Here is a 19,317-nt window from a genome sequence, read left to right on the forward strand (position 1 = left end):
CCCCATCCAGCCCCGCCCTGAGCCCACGGCGGGCACCTCAGCTCACCTCCGCTCAGCCCCGCTGGCCCCGGGGAGCCCCGCGGCCCATGGGACCGGCCGCTCCTCCCGTTACCCGCTGGCCGACGGCCTTAATCCTCATGCCGCCGCGGCTACTGTCATGGGGGGGGAGCAGGAACGGCCCAGGCCCCGCGGTAGAAAGCGCCCGCCGTGAGACGTCTGCTCCCGCCCCTCCTTCACACCCGCGGGCAGCGGATCGGGGCCGGGCGGTGCCACCACACCCCGTCCCGTCCCCCTCAGAGCGGCGCAACCGCGCCCGCAGCGCTGCCGCCGGGGCCCGCCCCACCTGGAGGCGGCGGGAATGCTGAAGGAGGAGCCCGGCCGGGCCGTGCGGCACCTGCCCGAGGCCTTGGCCCTGAAGAGAAAACGGCGCTGCCTTCCTCCCGCTGCCGGAAATCAAGCGCTGCCGCAGCGGGAGCGGCGTTCTCAGGATGCGGAGGAAAAGGCCTTTTCCTGCCGCCGCTCAGCAGGAAGCGCAGCCTTCTGGCACCCCATTGTGTGAGGCGGCTCCCCGGAGACCCTGGCCTCCCCTTCCCGCGGCCTTCGGAAGCGGGTTTATGGATGCCCGCTTGGCTGGGCACAGGGATCCGCTCCCGCGCTGCCAGCACGCAGCAGTTCGCTCACGATTCTACTCTGTCGCTGCTTTGACAAGCTCCGCAGGAGTCGCAGGCACCAACACTGGGGTGCTGGGATCCGTCCCCCACCGGACAGACCGCTTCTCACCTCGTTTACAGGTGGGGAACAGGGAACAAGCGCCCAGCCGCGGCAGCAGGACAAAGGGTGACCCCCTGCACCGATACTGCCGGCTCCGAAGGCGCCCTGCTTGAGTACAGGAAATCGGTCTAAATGTGACAGTGTCTTTAATCCCATTACTGCAGTGCGCTTATAAATAAACCAGCCTCTCGCACCTCAACACCCATAACAGCATAAGAGTTTCACTGGCATTTGTAATTCTAAATTCAAACTGCATTTATCTTCTAACTTGAGCAGTATTCTTTTATAGCACCAGGTTCATGCACATCCACCCCTCACAAAACTATGTTTTGTCTTTTTCTCAAAGAGAACCAGAGCACACTCTTAGCACAAAGTTTTATTTCACCCTCCCCATGCTTTTTACAGTTCTATACACATTTTACAACTAGAAACCCAGAGGTCCAATTTAACCGTGCGACAACCCATTTCATTCCATACTCAGGATCATTATAGCCCTTCATAAAACATACGTACATGAACTGCAACAAATTTAGAGCAGGACAAAAAAAATAAAGAGCAAACCCTCTCTTACATACAAACATGTAGGATTTTGAACATCATCTCCTGCATCTATTGAGGATGCAGCAGTGCCCCAAGAAGTGAGTACCAGTGCACTCTACACCTCATCCAAACCCACTGACATCACCTTCCATTACCTCCCACAGACTGAGAAATAAGCCTTCTCTGCAGAGCATACATTGAGTAAGCCTTTAAATAGCATTACTTCACACTTGCATATGCAGTGAAAATGAGGTATAAGTTAGTTGCTTTCAGAAGGAATATTCTAAACCAATACATGTAAACAGCATCAGACCCAACTCCTTTCATTTTGCGATCTCAGTAGTAGCAATGACCTTAAGGTGGCCAAACAGACGTTAATCTTAATGTTCCTACAAAACAAGTAGCCAAGATTTATACCAAAGATGACTCAACCAGATTACAAGTCTATGTTAGCACTTTGTTCTCTAAGGCTTTGATGATGAAGACACCATAGGCCATCTGATTCTCACGTGATAGTAAAGGTTGCATTGAATGAGAGTAAGAATCAAAAAGTAGTCAATATAACTATTTACATCTACTTTTGTAAGTTTAAAAATCTAGTAACACTTTTGTATCTAAACAAGTTAACGCTGACTGCATGTTAAAAGCTCCTATTTACCTAAGCTCTTCTGGAAAACCCAAGATAGTCACAACTGCACCGGTGTCAGATCTGAAGCTACTCACACCTTACATGGGAAATGTTACCTTTAAAAGCACTGGCAGCAATAGATCAAATTCCTTAAGTGCTCTATTTGTCTACCAAGACTGTAACAAAATGGTCAAAATCAGCATTTTATTGATTCACTACAGTAGATTAAAGCTGAATAGGATTTCTAACCTTTGAGCATCATATAAGGTTGGTTTTGGTTTTTAAGAAAAGGCTGAACATCTCATATTTGCACATCATAATTCCAGCACAGAGCAAATCAGTAAGTTCCAACAAGTGATTTTATATGGAGTGGGGTTTGGGGATTTTTGGGGGGAAGTGGGAGTTGAAACTTAAAAGTGATCAACCATGCTTCAAATATGAAGGCAAAGTGTTAAACTCTGAGCTTTTAGAAGAAAAATGGCTTCCACAACTGAAATGAAGGCAGTAAAAGGGCAGCTCCTTCCTACCTCCCCATGAAAAGAAGAGAAAAAGGGTTTCTATGACAAATAGGGAGTTAAGACAAATTTTAGTGTTCTTGCTCTCTGGCTTTATTGAAATCTTCAGAATGCATGCCTGAACCTCAAACTGAACTAAGCTTTTCCATGAACTTGCCTGTGGAAGCTCAGTGACTGACTGTTTTCACAGTGAGGAATAAATCCCCAGCACCCATAGAAACATCGTATTACTGAGCAGCTCTTCTCCAGAAGCAATTTTTCACCATTCACATCCTTTGTCTCTCTCTCAGGCCACTGAACACACAAGCAGGAACAGACTTCTCTAACACAAATTAGAACTTGTGCAGATGTGAAAAAAACCCTCTCCCAGTAGGGACAATGGTATGACAAGCAAGGAATTTTGACTGCTGAGTAGCTCACCCGAGTACCCATCATGGCTACAATTCTGAGATGCAGTTAAATATTTGCTGTCTGGAATGCAGGGAGGACGACACAAGCTTCTTTCCCCGATTCTCAACATTCCCAAGGGTCCAATTCAAACGTTTCCTCAGACATTACCGAAAATGTAGCTAAACTTCAAGCCATGTGGATGCTATTTAACCAATACCTTGCTCAAGGAATGGCATGAGAAATATGTTGCAGCCACTGGAGACTTATATGAAAACTATATTAAGTCACAGTACAATTTTGCAGTAAAACTTTAAACCTTGCCACTTACATACAAGGAACCATGAGAGCAGCAGCAAGTAACAGAAAGAAAAAAATAACCTTCAGTTTCTGCATTCTTCTGAACTGTCTCAACTACTGTTAAAAATCAGCATCCAAATCTAAACTAAATACTGAATAGTTCAGCTTTCTGATGTTAAAATGAAACACATGCGAGTTACAAGCAGAGCTGCTGTCTCTGGACAGCTCATGAGACAACCCAAGTAATATACAAGATGAAGATGTAATTTATAGTCTCATCTGAGCTTCAGGCTCTGCTTTAGAGGACTTAGTGTAAACCAAACTAATCTGATTTGGCTAAAGGCAGAGAATTATCATCCTAAAGTTCAGATGTTGCAAGTATGAGTTTTCCTGCCATAAAAATATCCATCAGTTCTGCTTCAGACAGCAAGCCACTGCTATTTCGTTATTAAAAATTAACTGATGAGGTTTTAGAAAAACTCCTATTAAGAACACTTAAGAAAAACTCCTGATGTCATTTTCATAGGTACAGTTTATGAATCAAGGGCTGCTTTAGTAAAACTCCTGCCTTCCAGTGCTGTCTCATGAGGTAACAATCATCATTGCTGCTACTGTTTACAAGTAAAATGATCCACCCATCAGCAGAAACTTAAATAAAGGGATGACTGAAAAAAGTCATTAAATATTGTACAAATAATTTAACTGCAGACAGTACAAGACACTTGAAGCATTGATTTTTGTCAACATATGAACTCTATTATATAGTCACATTTTCTATAATACAGTTGGGTTTTTTACAAGACATTTAAATTCAGCATTTACATAAACAATTATCTTTACAGTCTGTTCTCATATAATGTTAAAGAGTTCCAGCAGGACTTAATTTTGTCTCTGTTTTAAAAGTTCATCTATCTGAGTCTTGTACATGTTTTTCACATCTTCGAGGTCTAGCCGGAGTTCTTCAGCTTCCTCTGCTTTCTCTCCGTACATCTGAAGAATTGTGTTGTATCTTTGATCCAAATCCTGCAAGGACATGTTCTTTGTTATCTGGCTGGTTTTCAACTTTAAGAAGTTGCTGCTATGATAATGTTTTACACTACTAGGGAAAACAAGTGTACTGTTATGTTATCTAAGTACTTTAGAGTGAAGAATAAACTCTTCAAAAACCCCTTTATGTTTTGACTCTCTGAACATGGCTAGATTTATACTCCAGATATAAGAGGAAGACATTCCAAAAACAAAGATCCTTGATGACAAAGAACTAGTCTGGATTCAGAGCACTGAAGCACCTTGAGTTCAACTACCACAAGCATTAAAACAAGTAAGTAAACAGCCAACAGTTTTACTACAGGAATAACCACAGATAGTGAAATGTTTCACTGGGAAATTTAATATTCTGTATTTATAAAACAATTATAATTTCCAAAATTATTCCAAAACTATTTCCAGTATTTAAGTTCTTACACATTCAGAGGTTTAAAATATCTGTCCTATTACCTGTATTACTCCTGCACAATCATTCATCTTCTGCATCAATCTGTAATAAATCCATGCTATTTATCAAAACAGACCCTCTACTAGAAGACCACTTCCAGACTTCAGTGAGATAAACAAAAACCCAAAGTTCTCTCCCTGACAGAATATTCAATCTTACGCACAGCACACATTTCTAACAACTGCATTTTGAAGTGACTACTGAGTCATGGAGGAGGCATTTTTGCATTCTACTATATAAACCCCCCACCAGGCTCTTCAGTCATTCATAACTAGGGACAGATTTGAATATAATCCTAAATCAACAGGGGTATTACTAAGAAAACGCCACAACTACAAATATGCCAATATTACATCAGATTTCCAATAGAAATACACTTACCTTTAACTGGGCACGCAATTTTGGTATTTCCTTCACTTTTTCTTCAAGTTCATCGTTTTGATTTGTTAATTTAACCAGTTCTTCTGCCATTATTGATCGAGTTTTCTCAAGGTTTCCAATTTCCACCTAAGATAAACACTTTTAACAATTAGGAGGAGGAAAGAATTTATCATATTTATAAAACCCTACATCAAAGTATTCTGATATGGTAATTAAGGCATTTTCTTAAGCCAGCACCTTGGGAGCACTCTCACTTTACTCTCAAATCTGACCAGTGGTTTGGGATTTGTTCTTTTGCAGGCAGACAAGTTAAGTTTTCTGGATAGGTCCTTGCCAAAACAAAAAAGGAAGCAAGAAATTCTTTTCTTGGTCATCCCTACCCATACCTCCAGTGGCTGTTCTGGACATGACAATAACAGAATTGTCATGAAAGGGAAAGAGTGAATGCACTCTGCTGTGGGGAGAGGAACCGGTGGTTTTTGCATGTAAAACCAGCATTATAATATTGACTGCGTTAGTGTTTACACTTAAAAATGCTGTGTTTGGTTATGTAGGAATAACTACAGTACCTGTAGATGTGAAATCTCTCCTTCTCTTAGTTTTAGCTGGGATTGAAGGTTTTCAATTATACTTGAACCTGCTCCCATCCTTATAGCGTCATAAAGATTGCTCCCACTAGTAGCTACTGGCCCAAACGAGTGATCATGAGGATCATCCTGTGAACAAAAGGTTACAGAAGCTTAAAATCAGACAAAAATATGCCCATTTGGAATCTTCCTTGTCCTGAAGTACTGCATCACGTGAGATTTAAAATTATACTGTTACTAGGCAAGCATTTCAATGCTTGAAGTTTGGTTTTAAAACAAAAGCTTAAGGTGAATAGGTACAATCGGAGATAGCTCCTTAGTGGCAGGTTCTTGTGTCACCTATACAACTGCCATTTGATGTGGACATCAATAACTATCCACAGGAAAGCAGCAGAAGCAATAGACTTCACAGAGACCACAACAGTCAGTGATACCATCTCAGAGCAGGGTTGTGCCCTAAGCCAGGATTGCTACTAAAAATAAACCAATTGATTTGACTCCTACTAGTGTTAGTCAGTTCTAGATGTGAGCTCAGCACCAACACGCATATAATACGTTACCCTGCAATAAAAGCTGTAGTTTCACATTGTCTTTCAGAGATGTTTTACAATAACAGACATCTCATAAGCAGGTTTTAGATGTCTCTGCATAGGAATTACCTTGTCTAAGGTCAAGATACATTTTTTACATTAATAAAACTTCCTAATGAGAAAAGAAAGCAGTCTGTCAAAAAAAAGCCTAATATAATCGATAGATGATACCTGAGAGAGGAAAGATGTCTGAAGTCCTGCCATGTCAACTCCACTTATGGAACTAGAACGTGACATAGTTGGGGTACTTGAAACTGTTTCAACTGTAAATGACTTCCGATCCTTCAAAAACACCCACAAAACATCACCAGTGAGATAAAAAACAATAGTTACAAGATGGTGAAAGACAGATTCTGTGAAGGACAAAGTGCCCTTTTCCACCACCACCACATAGAACATAATGTGACAGGTAACATTTCCCCTTCCCCCATCCCTAAACCATTAAAGTTCAACAATGAAGAATTTCTGTGCTACAAACACTTAAAGCCTATGTTCAGTTCTTCTCAGGAAATGAAGACAAGTTGCAAATTACACCAAAAGTATTTCTCTTTAAAGTAGCCAGGGGAGATTCAGAGGCAGTTCTGTATGTCCAAAGGTATCACAGGAATATCCTAAACCCAGAAGTATGTCTCTTTTTAGAATTTTCTTTGGTTTTTCTTATTCTATGAATTAAATTCCAAGATTTCTCACATACTAATACTTTACTGATACACTTCCAAACAGACTACATACAAGACTTCCTTGTACTAGCAGTATCTGAAAGCATGCTAGCCTCTGAAGGATAAAGCACTTAGATTTTAGAACTGGAGATGGTAAAATACAGTAATAGAAACAGTTTTACTTAAGTATCAAGTGCTAATTAGCAGTAACAAAGTTACTAACTATTGAGGACTGTTCTGTGACTTGTGACTTAGCTGGAGAACAGGTAGTATATTATACATAGTCACGTGAAACGCAAAGCAGGAATCCAGCCAAGTCCTTAAAGCCCAGGCTGACAGCACACACTGTACTCCTCTAAAGTGCACTTTGCTGCTTGTGACAGTTTCAGGTTCCATATATCTACTAAAATAATGACAGTATCAATAAGAATGAACTAAAATGTTAGGTTTTGGTACCTTCTCCTTTGCTGCTTCTTGCACATAAAGTGCCTTCTTTCTTTCCTGTTCAACTTTCATCTTCTCCATTTCTAACTGAGTAGCCAGCAGAGTCTACAAGAATAAATACAGTCTGTTAACCTCCTGCTAGCTAAGATTTCAACAATAACATAGATTAAAGGTGAAGTAAGCGATACCTTTTCTTTCTTTGCATCTTCCAAGGTTTTCGCATACTCATCTTTGAGCCCTTCTAGTTCAACTTCATACCTACATTGAGGAAAGAGGCAGGGAAAGTCATTAAATAAGCATTCTGTGTTTACTTTAGATTCATATGCTTTTAAAACAAACATAGCTTCAAGACTTTAAAACATTATAAAAGTAACATGCTTCAATCTTTAGCACAAAACAAAATACCCTTAACAAGTTGGGCAAATCTAGCACAAGAGGTCAATGTTTTGCATAGTCATATCAGCACTCAAAAGAATCAAGTCTTCCAACTTCCAAGGAGGTATGATGCAGCCGGTCATAGAAAACAAGGCTTACTACATTTCACTATAATTTGTTAACCAAAAATGCAACTCACCTGCTGTTTTCATTTTCCATTTTCTTCAATCTATTTCTCTCCACTTCCAGCTGAGCCTGAAGGCGCGTATTTTCTTGCCTTAAACGACTATTCTGAGATTCAGTAGAAGACATCTGGATTTTATTAGAAAGAAGTTCTTCTGTAGCAGCCCGCTCTCTCTCAGCAGCTGCTGCTAGAAGAGTTTGAGACTCACCTAATATTAAGTCAAGAAAAACATGAAATTTAACTTTTTTGATCAAACATCTATAGTACATGTCCAAGAATCTTGACAGAATACCTTCCACACCATCTCCTTACAGGAAAGCATTTAGTGCTCATCTCTCTTGATCCACTATCTGCACTTTGGACAAGTGTTAAGCCCTTTTCAGTTACCTTCAGCTATCTCACATCTCCAAGAGCCTCACAATTCAGTAAAACCTAAAAAACATCTTACCAAGTCTGTCAGAAAGGTTCTTTTCAAGCTTTTCCCATGCAGAGGTTTGTGCTCCCAGCGTGGCTTGCAGATTTTCTATCTGCCGGAGAAGAGGCCGTGTAGCTGATGTAACACTTTGACTTAGTTCTTGGTTCCGACTCTCTGCTTCTTGGAGTCTCTGAAATCACATATTAATTATATTTAAGCTTTAAAATCATATGATGGATTGAAAGATGAATACAGAATTCAGCTAAACTCAGAGCAGTTGCTTTACATTCCAAAATTACTGCTTTACAATTGCTTTACATTTTAATATCCATTTGTTCAAATTGTAATAAAGTATGAAATTCCAAGACCGAAGCTTAATATTTTTAGACATGTGGTGGAGCAACAGCCCAGAAATATCCAGCCCTCTGGACATCTCTTGAAACATTTTGACAACAATCTATCTTATGAACGTAAAGAACAGTAAAAAAGACTCCTTAGGGGCAGCTAAAGAGTCATTCAAAACATATTTGCTAGCCATTTTAGAGGTCTATCACAAACGTAACAGCTTATACTAGAAGGACAGCATTCCGTTTATAAGGCACCATAAAAAAATACAATTTTGTTTTCACTATGTGATTAAAAAAACATTAACATTTTCATTGTTATTCTACAAAGGACAAATACCCCAGGTAACAGGAAGACAAAGCCTCCCTTTCAGGCTGTTAATGTCACCACAGCATTTTATTTTCAGCTTTTAGAAGCCCTCCTTGCAAATACAATTTGGATCACCTATTTGCTACAGTACCTGCTGTAGTTCACCAATTTCCTGGCGTAAATAGTCTTCTTTCCTTGCTGCCTGCTGTTCTGCACGTTGCAGCACCAGCCTCAGGTCCGCCACCTAAATAAACAAGACATTGTCACCAATTTGTTTCAGAAGTTATAGTACCACCTATTCACTGCTACAGTCCTGTACCAGTTTAACCACTGCCAGACAGGTTATGTCTCTTCACAAGGTAAAGGCTTAAGTTTTGCATGCATATAAATAGTTACACGGATTTATCTACTACTGAAAATTTTGTCTAACTAAATGCTTTGAACTTTGCATCATGGTAAGAGCACTACAAACTCCACATAGTCCTGTCCAAGTACATTCATTTAGATAAATTAAATGTATTTTTAAATAAAATGAATACTTTGAAGCTTAGCACAATTACCACCAGGCTGAAAAAGCTAATAGGAAAGATATCCACTGGGTATTTGCTAAGTACACAAACACAAGTTCCTCCTTATACTGCATCTGGTTCATTATGTCAGGTGCACACACCATGCAAACATTCATTTCTTCAATGACAAAGTTTTATTCAGTGCATTTCAGACCCACCTGAATTGCCAAAGCTTCTTGTTGCTGCCGAGCCTCCTCTTGGGCCTTCTCCAGGGCTAACCCAAGCTCTTCCTTTGCCTTCATTTCCCGACTTAGGGCTGCTTCTTGTGCCTCACTGTCCTTTGTAGCATTAGCTTTATGAAGATCTGCAAGTTCCCTAAGGAGGAAAAGAAACAAGCCAAAACAAAACAATGCATTGACAGTTTACACAATGCCAACAGTGACTTTGCAAATAGCTTTACTATATATTTACATTTTATAAAAGCTGAATGTATGGTTGAAGAAGGGCACACAAATATTTGCTTACTTATATGCACTGTCAAGTGCTGCCTGGACACTTCTGTTGCGTTCTTCAAGGTCTCCCACTTCTGCCTGAAGTTTAGCAAGATCCTTTTCTTGTCGCTCCACAACACTGTTTAGTTGTTTAATGCTGTCCCGATGTTGCTTCTCAAGCTCCTCCTTGCCATCAAGCACCTATTAAGAGCGCAAACAAGAAGCATGAGACTAATCACAGTAGAAAGGGTAGACAATGCCAGCCAAGGACAATGTCAACTGTGGCAGTTTACAAGCGGCAGACCCAGTCTGACAAGTCTTTATTCAACCACTGAACAAGCAAAGAAACCCTACCCAAATTTTGCTGGTATAGGTTTTCCAACTAAAATTTCATGTACTGAATCTGGTCAGCCCACCTGATAACCAGCAGTGCAAGTGCAAACAAGCAGCTGGGAAGACATACAAGACCTTAGTTTTAAAACTGCTCTGAAAACATATACAGAGATCACACCCCAGTGTTCCAATAATATGAAACAGAGAAGTCCCCAAGAAAACAAAGTATCAATCAAGAACCTCCCCCAAAGGGCTACTCTGCTGATCACAGAAAAAGCTGAAAAAAACCCCAACAAGCCCAAAAGAAACAAACATCTCACCTGTTTTAAATGCTGCAACTCCTCTTCCATCTCCTTAATCTTTTTGGTCTGTTTTGTGTTAATATTTTCTCTCTCTTTCTCTTTGGCTCTTAATTTCTTAATAATGTTGGAATTGTGCAGCTGCTGTTTGGAAAGCTTTTCTCCTGTGAAAAAAAGTTAACACGAAGCTAGTGCACATTGTTCTTATTCTATGAACTCTCTTTACTCACACTTCCCCCTGCTCTTCAGTCCCATGAAAATAATCATCAAATGTGGATGGAAACACTTCTACATTTTTCCATGCAGTTTTAAATCTTACGTTTTAAATCTACCTTATCCCAAGATGACTTTGCTGCACTAAGCTACAGTGAGAGAGGATGGGCAATTAAAGGTTTTGAAAGTAAAGCAAAGGAGCTCATCACTATCAGGAAAAAAAACCCAAACCAAAATGGCCTGTTCATTTAGTGACTGCATTTTGCTTCCAAACCTAAAAAGCATTAAGGGAGACATTGTAGAAATGCCCTGAGCAATTCCCAAGTTAGATTTCTGATGAATGGAACACCAAGTGTTGCACTGCACGCTGGTTTTATCTCACAGCACCTTTTCATGCACACTGCAGGAAGTACCCCCTAGACATCAGTATCTGACTGACCCCTCCTGTTGTTCTTTGCTATTAACTAAGCTGTTCAAATGTTCAGAAACATCTAACATGCTTCATAGGTTGTGTTTTTCCCCACATAAAGGACGCTCATATGTGAAGGCAGCACGCTTCAAAATGTCCATAAAGTTTTACGATGGAAATACTTTAATTCTCACCTTCCTCCATTAATCCTTTGATTTGCTCTTCTTTTTCTTTTAGCAATTCGGCAGTTTCATTGGTATTAAGTCTAGTTGCCAATTCTTCTTTAACAGTCTTCATTTCCTAAATAATAGGATAAAATACTTAGGATCATTTATTGAAATATATTTAGGGAGGCACAAACAGTAAGTTACTGATCACCTTTTCTTTCTCCACTTCCTCTCAAAAGGCTTTTCTCTGAAAACAATTTAGGTTGGAAGGGAACTCTGGAGATTATCTGATCAAACCAGATTGCTCAGAGCCTTATTCCATCATGTTTTAAAGCCTCCAAGGATTGAGAGTCCATAAAATCTCTGTATAATTTGTTCCAGCTCCTCCTTTTATTTACATTTCTGTACTTTAAACTTTCACAATACAGTAAAAACAAACTTCTATTCACACAGATGTATCAGATCATTTTCCTATTTCAATGTACTACTGTGCAAATATAGTGACAGAAACAGTGACCAAACAACTGTTAAAAATGTGGGTTTTTTTTCTAGTTGCAGACTGGAGTTCACTTTTTGCAGACTAGCAATAAGATCAAGAAATGTAATACTGTCATACCAGGTCAAGAACATTTAAACTCTATAAACTTTGCTGCTGCAGACTTCTTTGCTCATTCCAAACCAATCAGTCAGTCTTTAATTTTCCTACCAGTTAATCCTCTAAAAAGAAGCCAATCTCATTCTTCTCCACCTCTCCACATCCCCAGGCCATTCTTCTCCCTCACCCCAATGCAAATGCATTTACAGGTACAAGGTAAATGAGAGAAAATGTTAAACGTTCCTCTTCCCAAACCAGGCTAACTTCAACTTCACTGTGCTCCTTAACTCAGTTCACAACATGGCTGCAGGAATTTATGTGTCAACACAAGGAAACAACAAGCAGCCTGGAAGGCCAGAATCAGCTTACAGCAGTTACTAATACCGTGAGACAGCACCTGTTGGTCACATGCTTTACCCTAGCTTAATTTTTTATTAATTTACCTCAAGAAATGCAAGTGTGTTCTAAAATAAAAAAATTAATTTCACTATGAACACAGGTTACCTTTTTAGCAGCATCTCGTTCTTTGCAGGCCAGCTGGAGCTTCTTCTCAGCATCAGCAATCCGCTGAGCAAACTCCTCTTTGAGAGATGAAAGGCTACTGCTCTCTTCTTTCATTCTAAACATTTCACTACATTTAAAATTCACATTTCAGAACAGTTGCATGGTTATGGGACATTCTAAGCAGTTTGCAATAGGTTATCCTAAATGCATTTATAGATGTGTTTTGTTTTGTTTGTTTGCTTTTATTTTACATGTTAACCAGAAGTCAAAAAACCCCACACCCGTATTAGAAGTACTAATCAAAGATCTTCATTAATTCAGTAATTTACCCATGAAAATAATTAAATGTTTTATTTACCGTAAATGTTTTGCCCCTTAATCAAGTTCTTTCTGATTAACCATAGTCTGGATCATATACAAGGCAAATGATCACATACATTTTTAAGAGCAATTCAGTCATTAATACCTTCACATATTATCTGTACATTTCTAAACTTGACATTTGATCAGCAAACTGGTAAACCCAACTTTTATTTTATTTTCCCTTTTAATTTTAACAGAATTAAATAATCAATTCAGGCTTTTCCCTACAACCAGCCCATCTACCACACTTCCACTGCTTATATTTTAGTCAGCAAATTACTCAGTAAATCTGGTTCATCCATCTGTATCAGAAAAGTCAGCCTCCCTTAACAGCTGAATCTAGTCTTAAAACAAAGACCTTTATTAAAAACCAAGCCTGGCTCTATGCATCTGTTTATCATTCCAATTCTTACTTACTGAAAAACCTTTCACTAGCCTCTTCCCGAAAGAGATTTTGGCCCCAAGAAATAATGTGTCTTCAAAAAAAACAATCCCGTCACAGCACATGCAATCATTATTCCCACCTTTCCCAAACAGTGCACATCCCCTGCAGCCTTTGTTCTAGTTATACAGCTACTTGTTTTACAATATTGTCTAGCGATTGCAGTACAGTATACAGTTACACCCACTACTGTGTGTATTTTCATACTTACTCTTTTAGGTTATCATAAGCTTCTTCCAGCCGCGCCTTTTCTTTACTAGTACTTAATAACTGTATTTCCCTCTTCTCCAGTTTCTCAGTTAATGAATCAATCATCTGGGCAATGTTTTTAAAGATAAAGATCAGATGAATGAGACAATTAAAACACAAGAGGGGCAGGCTTCCCCTTTCTCCACACCATTCCCTCCCAAGACTATTTAAAGCTGAACTTGTTAATGTTTTTAGGAATTAGAGGTAAAAGCCACTGAAGATTACCATGTTTCTGCCACATTAATTTAGAACTAAGTAATATCTAAACACAAGACAGCCTATCCAACTATAGCTAACATTAACCATTAAGACCCCCAGCGCTCCTCATACCACTCTTTACAGAATCACAGAATAATTGACATTGGAAGGTCTCTTCTGTGAAATGTTAGCACACATTAGCAAAACAGCATCAGATGAGGGAAGAAAACTTCCAGGGTTAAGAGCTTTTAGATCGCACCATCAATATAATTTCTTAATACCAGATTTTGTAAAGCTAAATATAGAGAAATAACACACAAACATATATGTAAATATGATATAAACAAATGAAACATATTCTCTAAGTGTAGCTTAACATGGCCACTGAAAGACAGAATTTACACTGATCCATTATTACTACTGTGCACAGTATATAACCATTTACGTTAGGAAAACTTAGAGATAACTGTCCATAGAGCTCCTTAAGGAATTTGCACTGACATTCTGTATAATTTGCACACAAAAAAATGCCTTCCTTAAAACACAGATGGCACTGGGGTTTTATGAACTCCCATAAGCCATTGCTTTTCCCTTATTCCTACCAGAAGCAGCATCAGTATTGCAAACATGCCTACAGTGCAAGGCCATCCATGCCACACATTAGGCACACAGACTATGAGCAAAGCAACATGTGAAGGAACAGAGCAAAGCATAGGTCAAAGGAGCTCAAATTAAAAACAGGAATAGAGGGACAGGAAGGTGACAAAGGAAATGGAAGAAAGATAGTGCACACAATACACCGGCAGAACTGGACAAAACACAAGCTCTAGTTTTAGCCTTCCATACACTTGAGTATTCTACTTTGCCACATTTGTAGTTGTCTATCTAAACTAGCCATACGAATTTCTTTTGATCTACTCACTATCCATAACCATGCTTATCTTCTTCACTAACAAGCCTATGGCACCTTCTCTTTAAAAGTAAAGGCTATTTCTGCTAAAAGCGAAAGTTAATTTACAAGTAAAAAGGTCTTATTTACACTAACCACTGCAATCCTCAAAGAACATGCATAATGTCCTGCAATGTAATCAGATTTTGACAGTTTGTAAAGTCTGGCAGGACTACAGAATATCATCTTGATTACTGCTGAAATCCTCAAGGCTTGTAGCTTCATGATTGCAATCTAAATACTTAGAGGAATCTCTTCCACCTTTCACACCAAAGAATTAAAATAACACATTTGATCTCTCAAGGCTTCCTGTTTGCTAGTGTTACTCACTATCTACAGCAACAACTAGATGGATTAGGCGAAACCCGAAACGATCTGACCAGTATTATTCCACTTCAGACTACCAAGGGCAGTTTTCTATGAGGTAAGGTAGTTCAGCATCAATTACTTCATTCAAATAAGGTGCAGCTAATACCTGTGTAAGGCAGGAGTTTCATTTGTAATTAAAGAGTGTGATTGCAAAGCATACTTTGCAGCTACCTTTTTGAGCTCTTGCTTTTCAGGGTCCTCTTCCGAAACTTTATCAGCAGCATCCAGCTGCAGCTCTGTCTCCTCTTTCACAACCTGTTCTTCGGCAGTTTGCACAGCAGTAACCAAAACATCTGGCTGCTCAGAGTTAACAGGGGTCGCACTTCTCCCGCTCTCTTCCATCTCAGCTTCCTCAGCATGTAAAACAGGAGCATCATTCAAGTTTTCAGATGTATTTTTCAGGGCATCAACCGTTTCTGTCTTTGGCGCAGAAGGGCTGACAGCGACAGATGCTGAAGCAGAAGCCCTGCCTGATAACTCATCATCTGAATTTATTTCACTTACACTTCTACTATCTAAAGACTGTACACTAAAGGAATCAATTCTTTCAAAAGCATCAGAGGAGCAGCAGCTCTCGGTCATTTTTTGAAAGTCATCTAAACGATTATAATCTGCACAGGCAGACGTAGATAAAAGCTGAAATGATGTTTGCATTAAATGGAGACTGGATTTTGAATCTGCAGCTTCTTGTCTCGAACTTACTGAGCTTTCACTTATTACACTTTCATGGTCCAGAACTTCAATATCACTAGTTGTGGATGTCCCCGAGGAGAAAGTGCTAACAGGAGGTGAGGGTGTATTGCTTTGCCTGTCCTCAGTCTTTCGCTCCCGGGTTTCCAAACCCGTGTCTTTTGTACCTGCATTAAGAGGCTGCAAAGTGCTATCCGGTGCACCTCCTGTTCCATCCCCTTCTACACTGGATTTTTCATTTATAGGTTCTTCAGGTACTTCCAAATTTAGAGCAGACACCTTTTTATCACTAACTTCATTTGTGCTTTCTTCATGCTTAACATTAGATTCAAACACAGAATTCTCTTCTAATTCCTCCTTGGGAACATCAAGGTTTTTCAAGTCTTCTAGGCCCGCTACAGAGGAATCCTTCACTTCTGCCTCTGTCGTCACTGGTACTTCCACCTGACTGGGGTGCTGAGACTCCTTTAAAGTGCTTTTCACCTCCTCTTTGGGTCGCTGTGATTTGGCTGGAGGTTTGGACACCACTGGATTTTTCTGTATGCTCTGAACATCTGTTGGAGAGAGAAAGGCACTGAAGAAGTTTTCAGATTCGTCTACTACCGTCCTCCTCACTGGCTTAGTGATTGCTGTTGGTGATGCTGGCTGATTCTGTGGTTCTGCATTTGAACTTAAGCCCCAGGAAGATGTATCCCATCCTCCACTTATGAGAGAATTTGTTCCTAGAACAGTAAAAAAAAAAAAAAAAAAAAGAGATAGGCAAAGAACACTTAAAATGTATTATTTTTCAGTATTTGTCACTTTAGATGCAACAGTTCAGAAAAAAAATGGTTTTGATAACATTTAACTTCAAATGAATATTATATATCATCACAATTAGCATAATTGTCCTTACTACTTCCTTAAAAAGGTTGGAACTGATTTTTAAATAAAGCAAAAGAAGCTTAAGGGAAACACGAAGTAATTCTAAGATTTTAGGTGGACGAAGACACCTCTAGAAAGTAGGACCTAAATGGAACCAGCTTGCTCCTTCCCTGTTAAACAGTAACTTAAGCAAAGACAGAAGGAAGCCATACACAACGTACACTATACACAATTACAGTAAAGTCCAAGAGTGAGGATTTCAAAAAGAAAATGGAGAGAAGTGTCTGAGAAGGTGAAACAAGCCAACACAGCATTCCTAAAGCAAGTCTGAAGCCTATCTGGGCACAGAAAGCAAGAATTTCCTTTGCAAAGGTAACAAGAGAAAGGGAATGGGGCCTCCTGCTCCCTGCAGTGAGAGGAGGCTGGGCAAAACAGTCTGTAAAACTGGAGTTTAAAAGTAAAGAATTACACAGATTACAAAGTGAAGAAACAACTACTGGGTCTTAGAAGTTATCTGCCAGTAGCAGATAACACAGACAAACACTTTGCATGCCATTACGGAAAACATGGGGAGAAAAAAAGCTTCAAGTATCTGTAGAATTTACACTGTAAGAAGGGCTCTTGCCCTTCCAGTCTGTGACAGGCTTCATGTTTTTCCTCACACACCAAGCAAGAGCAGAAAGCTGACAACACCCACCGTTAGCAGCCCAACTAAGATGATAGTTTTGTTCTCCTGTGGAGAAATACCAAACTGGTTCTGAAGCTGCCCCAAGCCAATATCAACAGCTTCTATTATTGTATTTCTTGCAGGTTTTCCAGGACTTGTCAACAGCAAGGATAATATGAATTTTAGCATCAAGTTTCAGCAGCATCCCAAGTCAGAAAGATAAATCAAAAAATAATATCCAATTTGATTGTGTACCTACAAACATACTCTAGATAACATACTGCAGGCTACTTCAAAACAAGCTTACTTTATACAGCAGCATCTATTAAAACCTACCAAGTTATAATACTTAAAGCAGACTAGCACTGTCAGAAACTGTTGATAGCTGTTGGCCTCAGGATCCCAAATTCAGATAATTACCACTCTCAGTGCCAAAAAGACTACAAATATCTGATTCATTACTACCTTGTCCATGCATGAATAGCTTCAAGAAAAAGCTCTGAGCAAACTGTAACACTGATTACATTTTGACTCTTTTAAAAACAAATGTTTTCCCTTAAGAACAGATGCAGACTGATCTTTGCTGCTTTCCTTATGAATTACAGTACTATACATACTAAGGTATAAGTGAAATTTAAAACTGGTTTAGACAAGTCCAAAGTTTTAAGAAACTAAACACAACACAGTCCTCTATAAACAATTCCTGTCATATAAGATGACTCTGGACTACTGAAGCGACTGCCAAGTCCCTGCTCGTGCAAAGGGACAAAGCCATAAAACCAGCCTGGAAACACTTTCAGCTGTTACAGCTTTTGACTCTCAGAAATCTTATTCTGCTGTGAGTATACCTGGAAATAACCTCCTAACACAAATACACACATTTCTTCTAGATATAGCTGCAATAAAGTTGATTCCAGATGACCTGGTTTCCCATCCTCTTCTTTATTCATTCTTATCTTTAAATAAGTTTCTAAGGAGAGGGCCCTTTTTTGCTTTTTCATTTCCAAACAGCAGCTCAGGACTGGTCACTTTTTTCAGGTCCTACATCAGTACACGTACAAAGGAGACACTTCCTCATAACCAAACCATGACGATTCTTCCACCAACACATTCCTTTCTAGAGATGTTAGAGGATTATGAACTTAACACCACTAAAAGTGGAAACTTCATTGAGTTTAGAAGGACCAGACTTTCAGCTTTTACTCTGTCACAAAGAATAAACCCATGCATGCCTCAGAAAAAAGCATGATCTCCCCTTTTTTATTAACTAGGGAGGTTCCAACACCTATTAGTCCCTCAGCAAAGAAAAATACCGCTTTGAGAAATGCAGGAATGAAGCATAGTGCTGCCTATGCAACAACAGCATGACACACTGGCCGCGAGAGCCAGGTACGGCCTGTGCTGCGACTTCCTCCGCTTGCTGTCAGCGCTTTACCCCCCTCGCCTGTTGAGAGACGTCCCACACCCGCTGCGGGAGGGCCGGTCAGCCCCAAACCACTGCAGCCCCTCGCCAGGCTGAGGGGTGAAAGTAGGGAAGGAAGGAGCCGGCGCCGCCCCACTGCGGGGGGAAGACGGGTCGGGCCGCCGCACAGGGGAGTCTAGGGCACGGCTTAGGCCGCCCACCGCCGCCCCACACTTACCGTCTCCGTAGTCGGGGATGACGGCGTCGGGCCAGGGGCTCTCCTCCGCCTGGATGTCCAGCACCCTGTCGATGGACTTCTGGGCCTGCGACAGCGCCTGCTTGGCGAAGCTGGACAGCTGCGAGGCGTTGAACCAGCTCATCCTCCGCGCCGCCCGGCCTCGTGCGGAGGCGGCGGCACCGAGGCACAGGCAGAGAGGCGGCGGGGCCCTCGGCCTCCGGCTCAGGGCAGGCAGCGGAGGCGGCCGCCGCCACCAGGCTCCACGTCGCAAACAAGGCCGCACGCAGCCGCGCTCCGGCCGCCGCGCGTCAGGAGGGGCGTGCCCAGGTTGCTGTTATGGCGGCGGGACCTGATCGTCTTTTCACTGTCAGCGACTGAAACTGCTGCTTTGGTGCCCGGTTCTTCAGATGCTCGACGCAAATAACAAACAAGGACGCTCTC

The 19,317-nt window shown here is 40.7% G+C and overlaps 1 protein-coding gene across 1 annotated transcript; it reads right to left on the reverse strand.

The window, feature by feature from the left end:
• Positions 1-1,161: 1,161 nt before the first annotated feature.
• On the reverse strand, positions 1,162-19,142 carry TMF1 (TATA element modulatory factor 1). Its single transcript, XM_080625422.1, has 17 exons — positions 18,877-19,142; positions 15,187-16,427; positions 13,462-13,565; positions 12,446-12,572; positions 11,374-11,479; positions 10,579-10,721; positions 9,960-10,126; positions 9,653-9,809; positions 9,077-9,169; positions 8,305-8,461; positions 7,872-8,064; positions 7,486-7,555; positions 7,310-7,402; positions 6,366-6,476; positions 5,587-5,733; positions 5,018-5,143; positions 1,162-4,164 (listed from the first exon to the last, which is right to left on the reverse strand). Exons 1-17 carry the CDS (start codon positions 19,016-19,018, stop codon positions 4,021-4,023), a joined length of 3,321 nt encoding a protein of 1,106 aa, XP_080481548.1. The 5' UTR covers positions 19,019-19,142; the 3' UTR covers positions 1,162-4,020.
• Between the last annotated feature and the right edge of the window lie 175 nt (positions 19,143-19,317).

Source organism: Psittacula echo (genome assembly GCF_963264785.1).
Source record: "Psittacula echo genome assembly, chromosome: 9".
In the NCBI taxonomy this organism is placed as follows: Eukaryota; Metazoa; Chordata; class Aves; order Psittaciformes; family Psittacidae; genus Psittacula; species Psittacula echo.

Excerpts from the sequence above, each read along its gene's own strand:
- TMF1 (XM_080625422.1), bottom strand. The coding sequence starts at position 19,018 with ATGAGCTGGTTCAACGCCTCGCAGCTGTCCAGCTTCGCCAAGCAGGCG. Across the intron at positions 13,566-15,186 it reads AAAAGCAAGAGCTCAAAAAG|ATGATTGATTCATTAACTGA; the intron begins GTAGCTGCAAAG and ends AACATTGCCCAG. Across the intron at positions 4,165-5,017 it reads AATTGCGTGCCCAGTTAAAG|GATTTGGATCAAAGATACAA; the intron begins GTAAGTGTATTT and ends ATGTCCTTGCAG.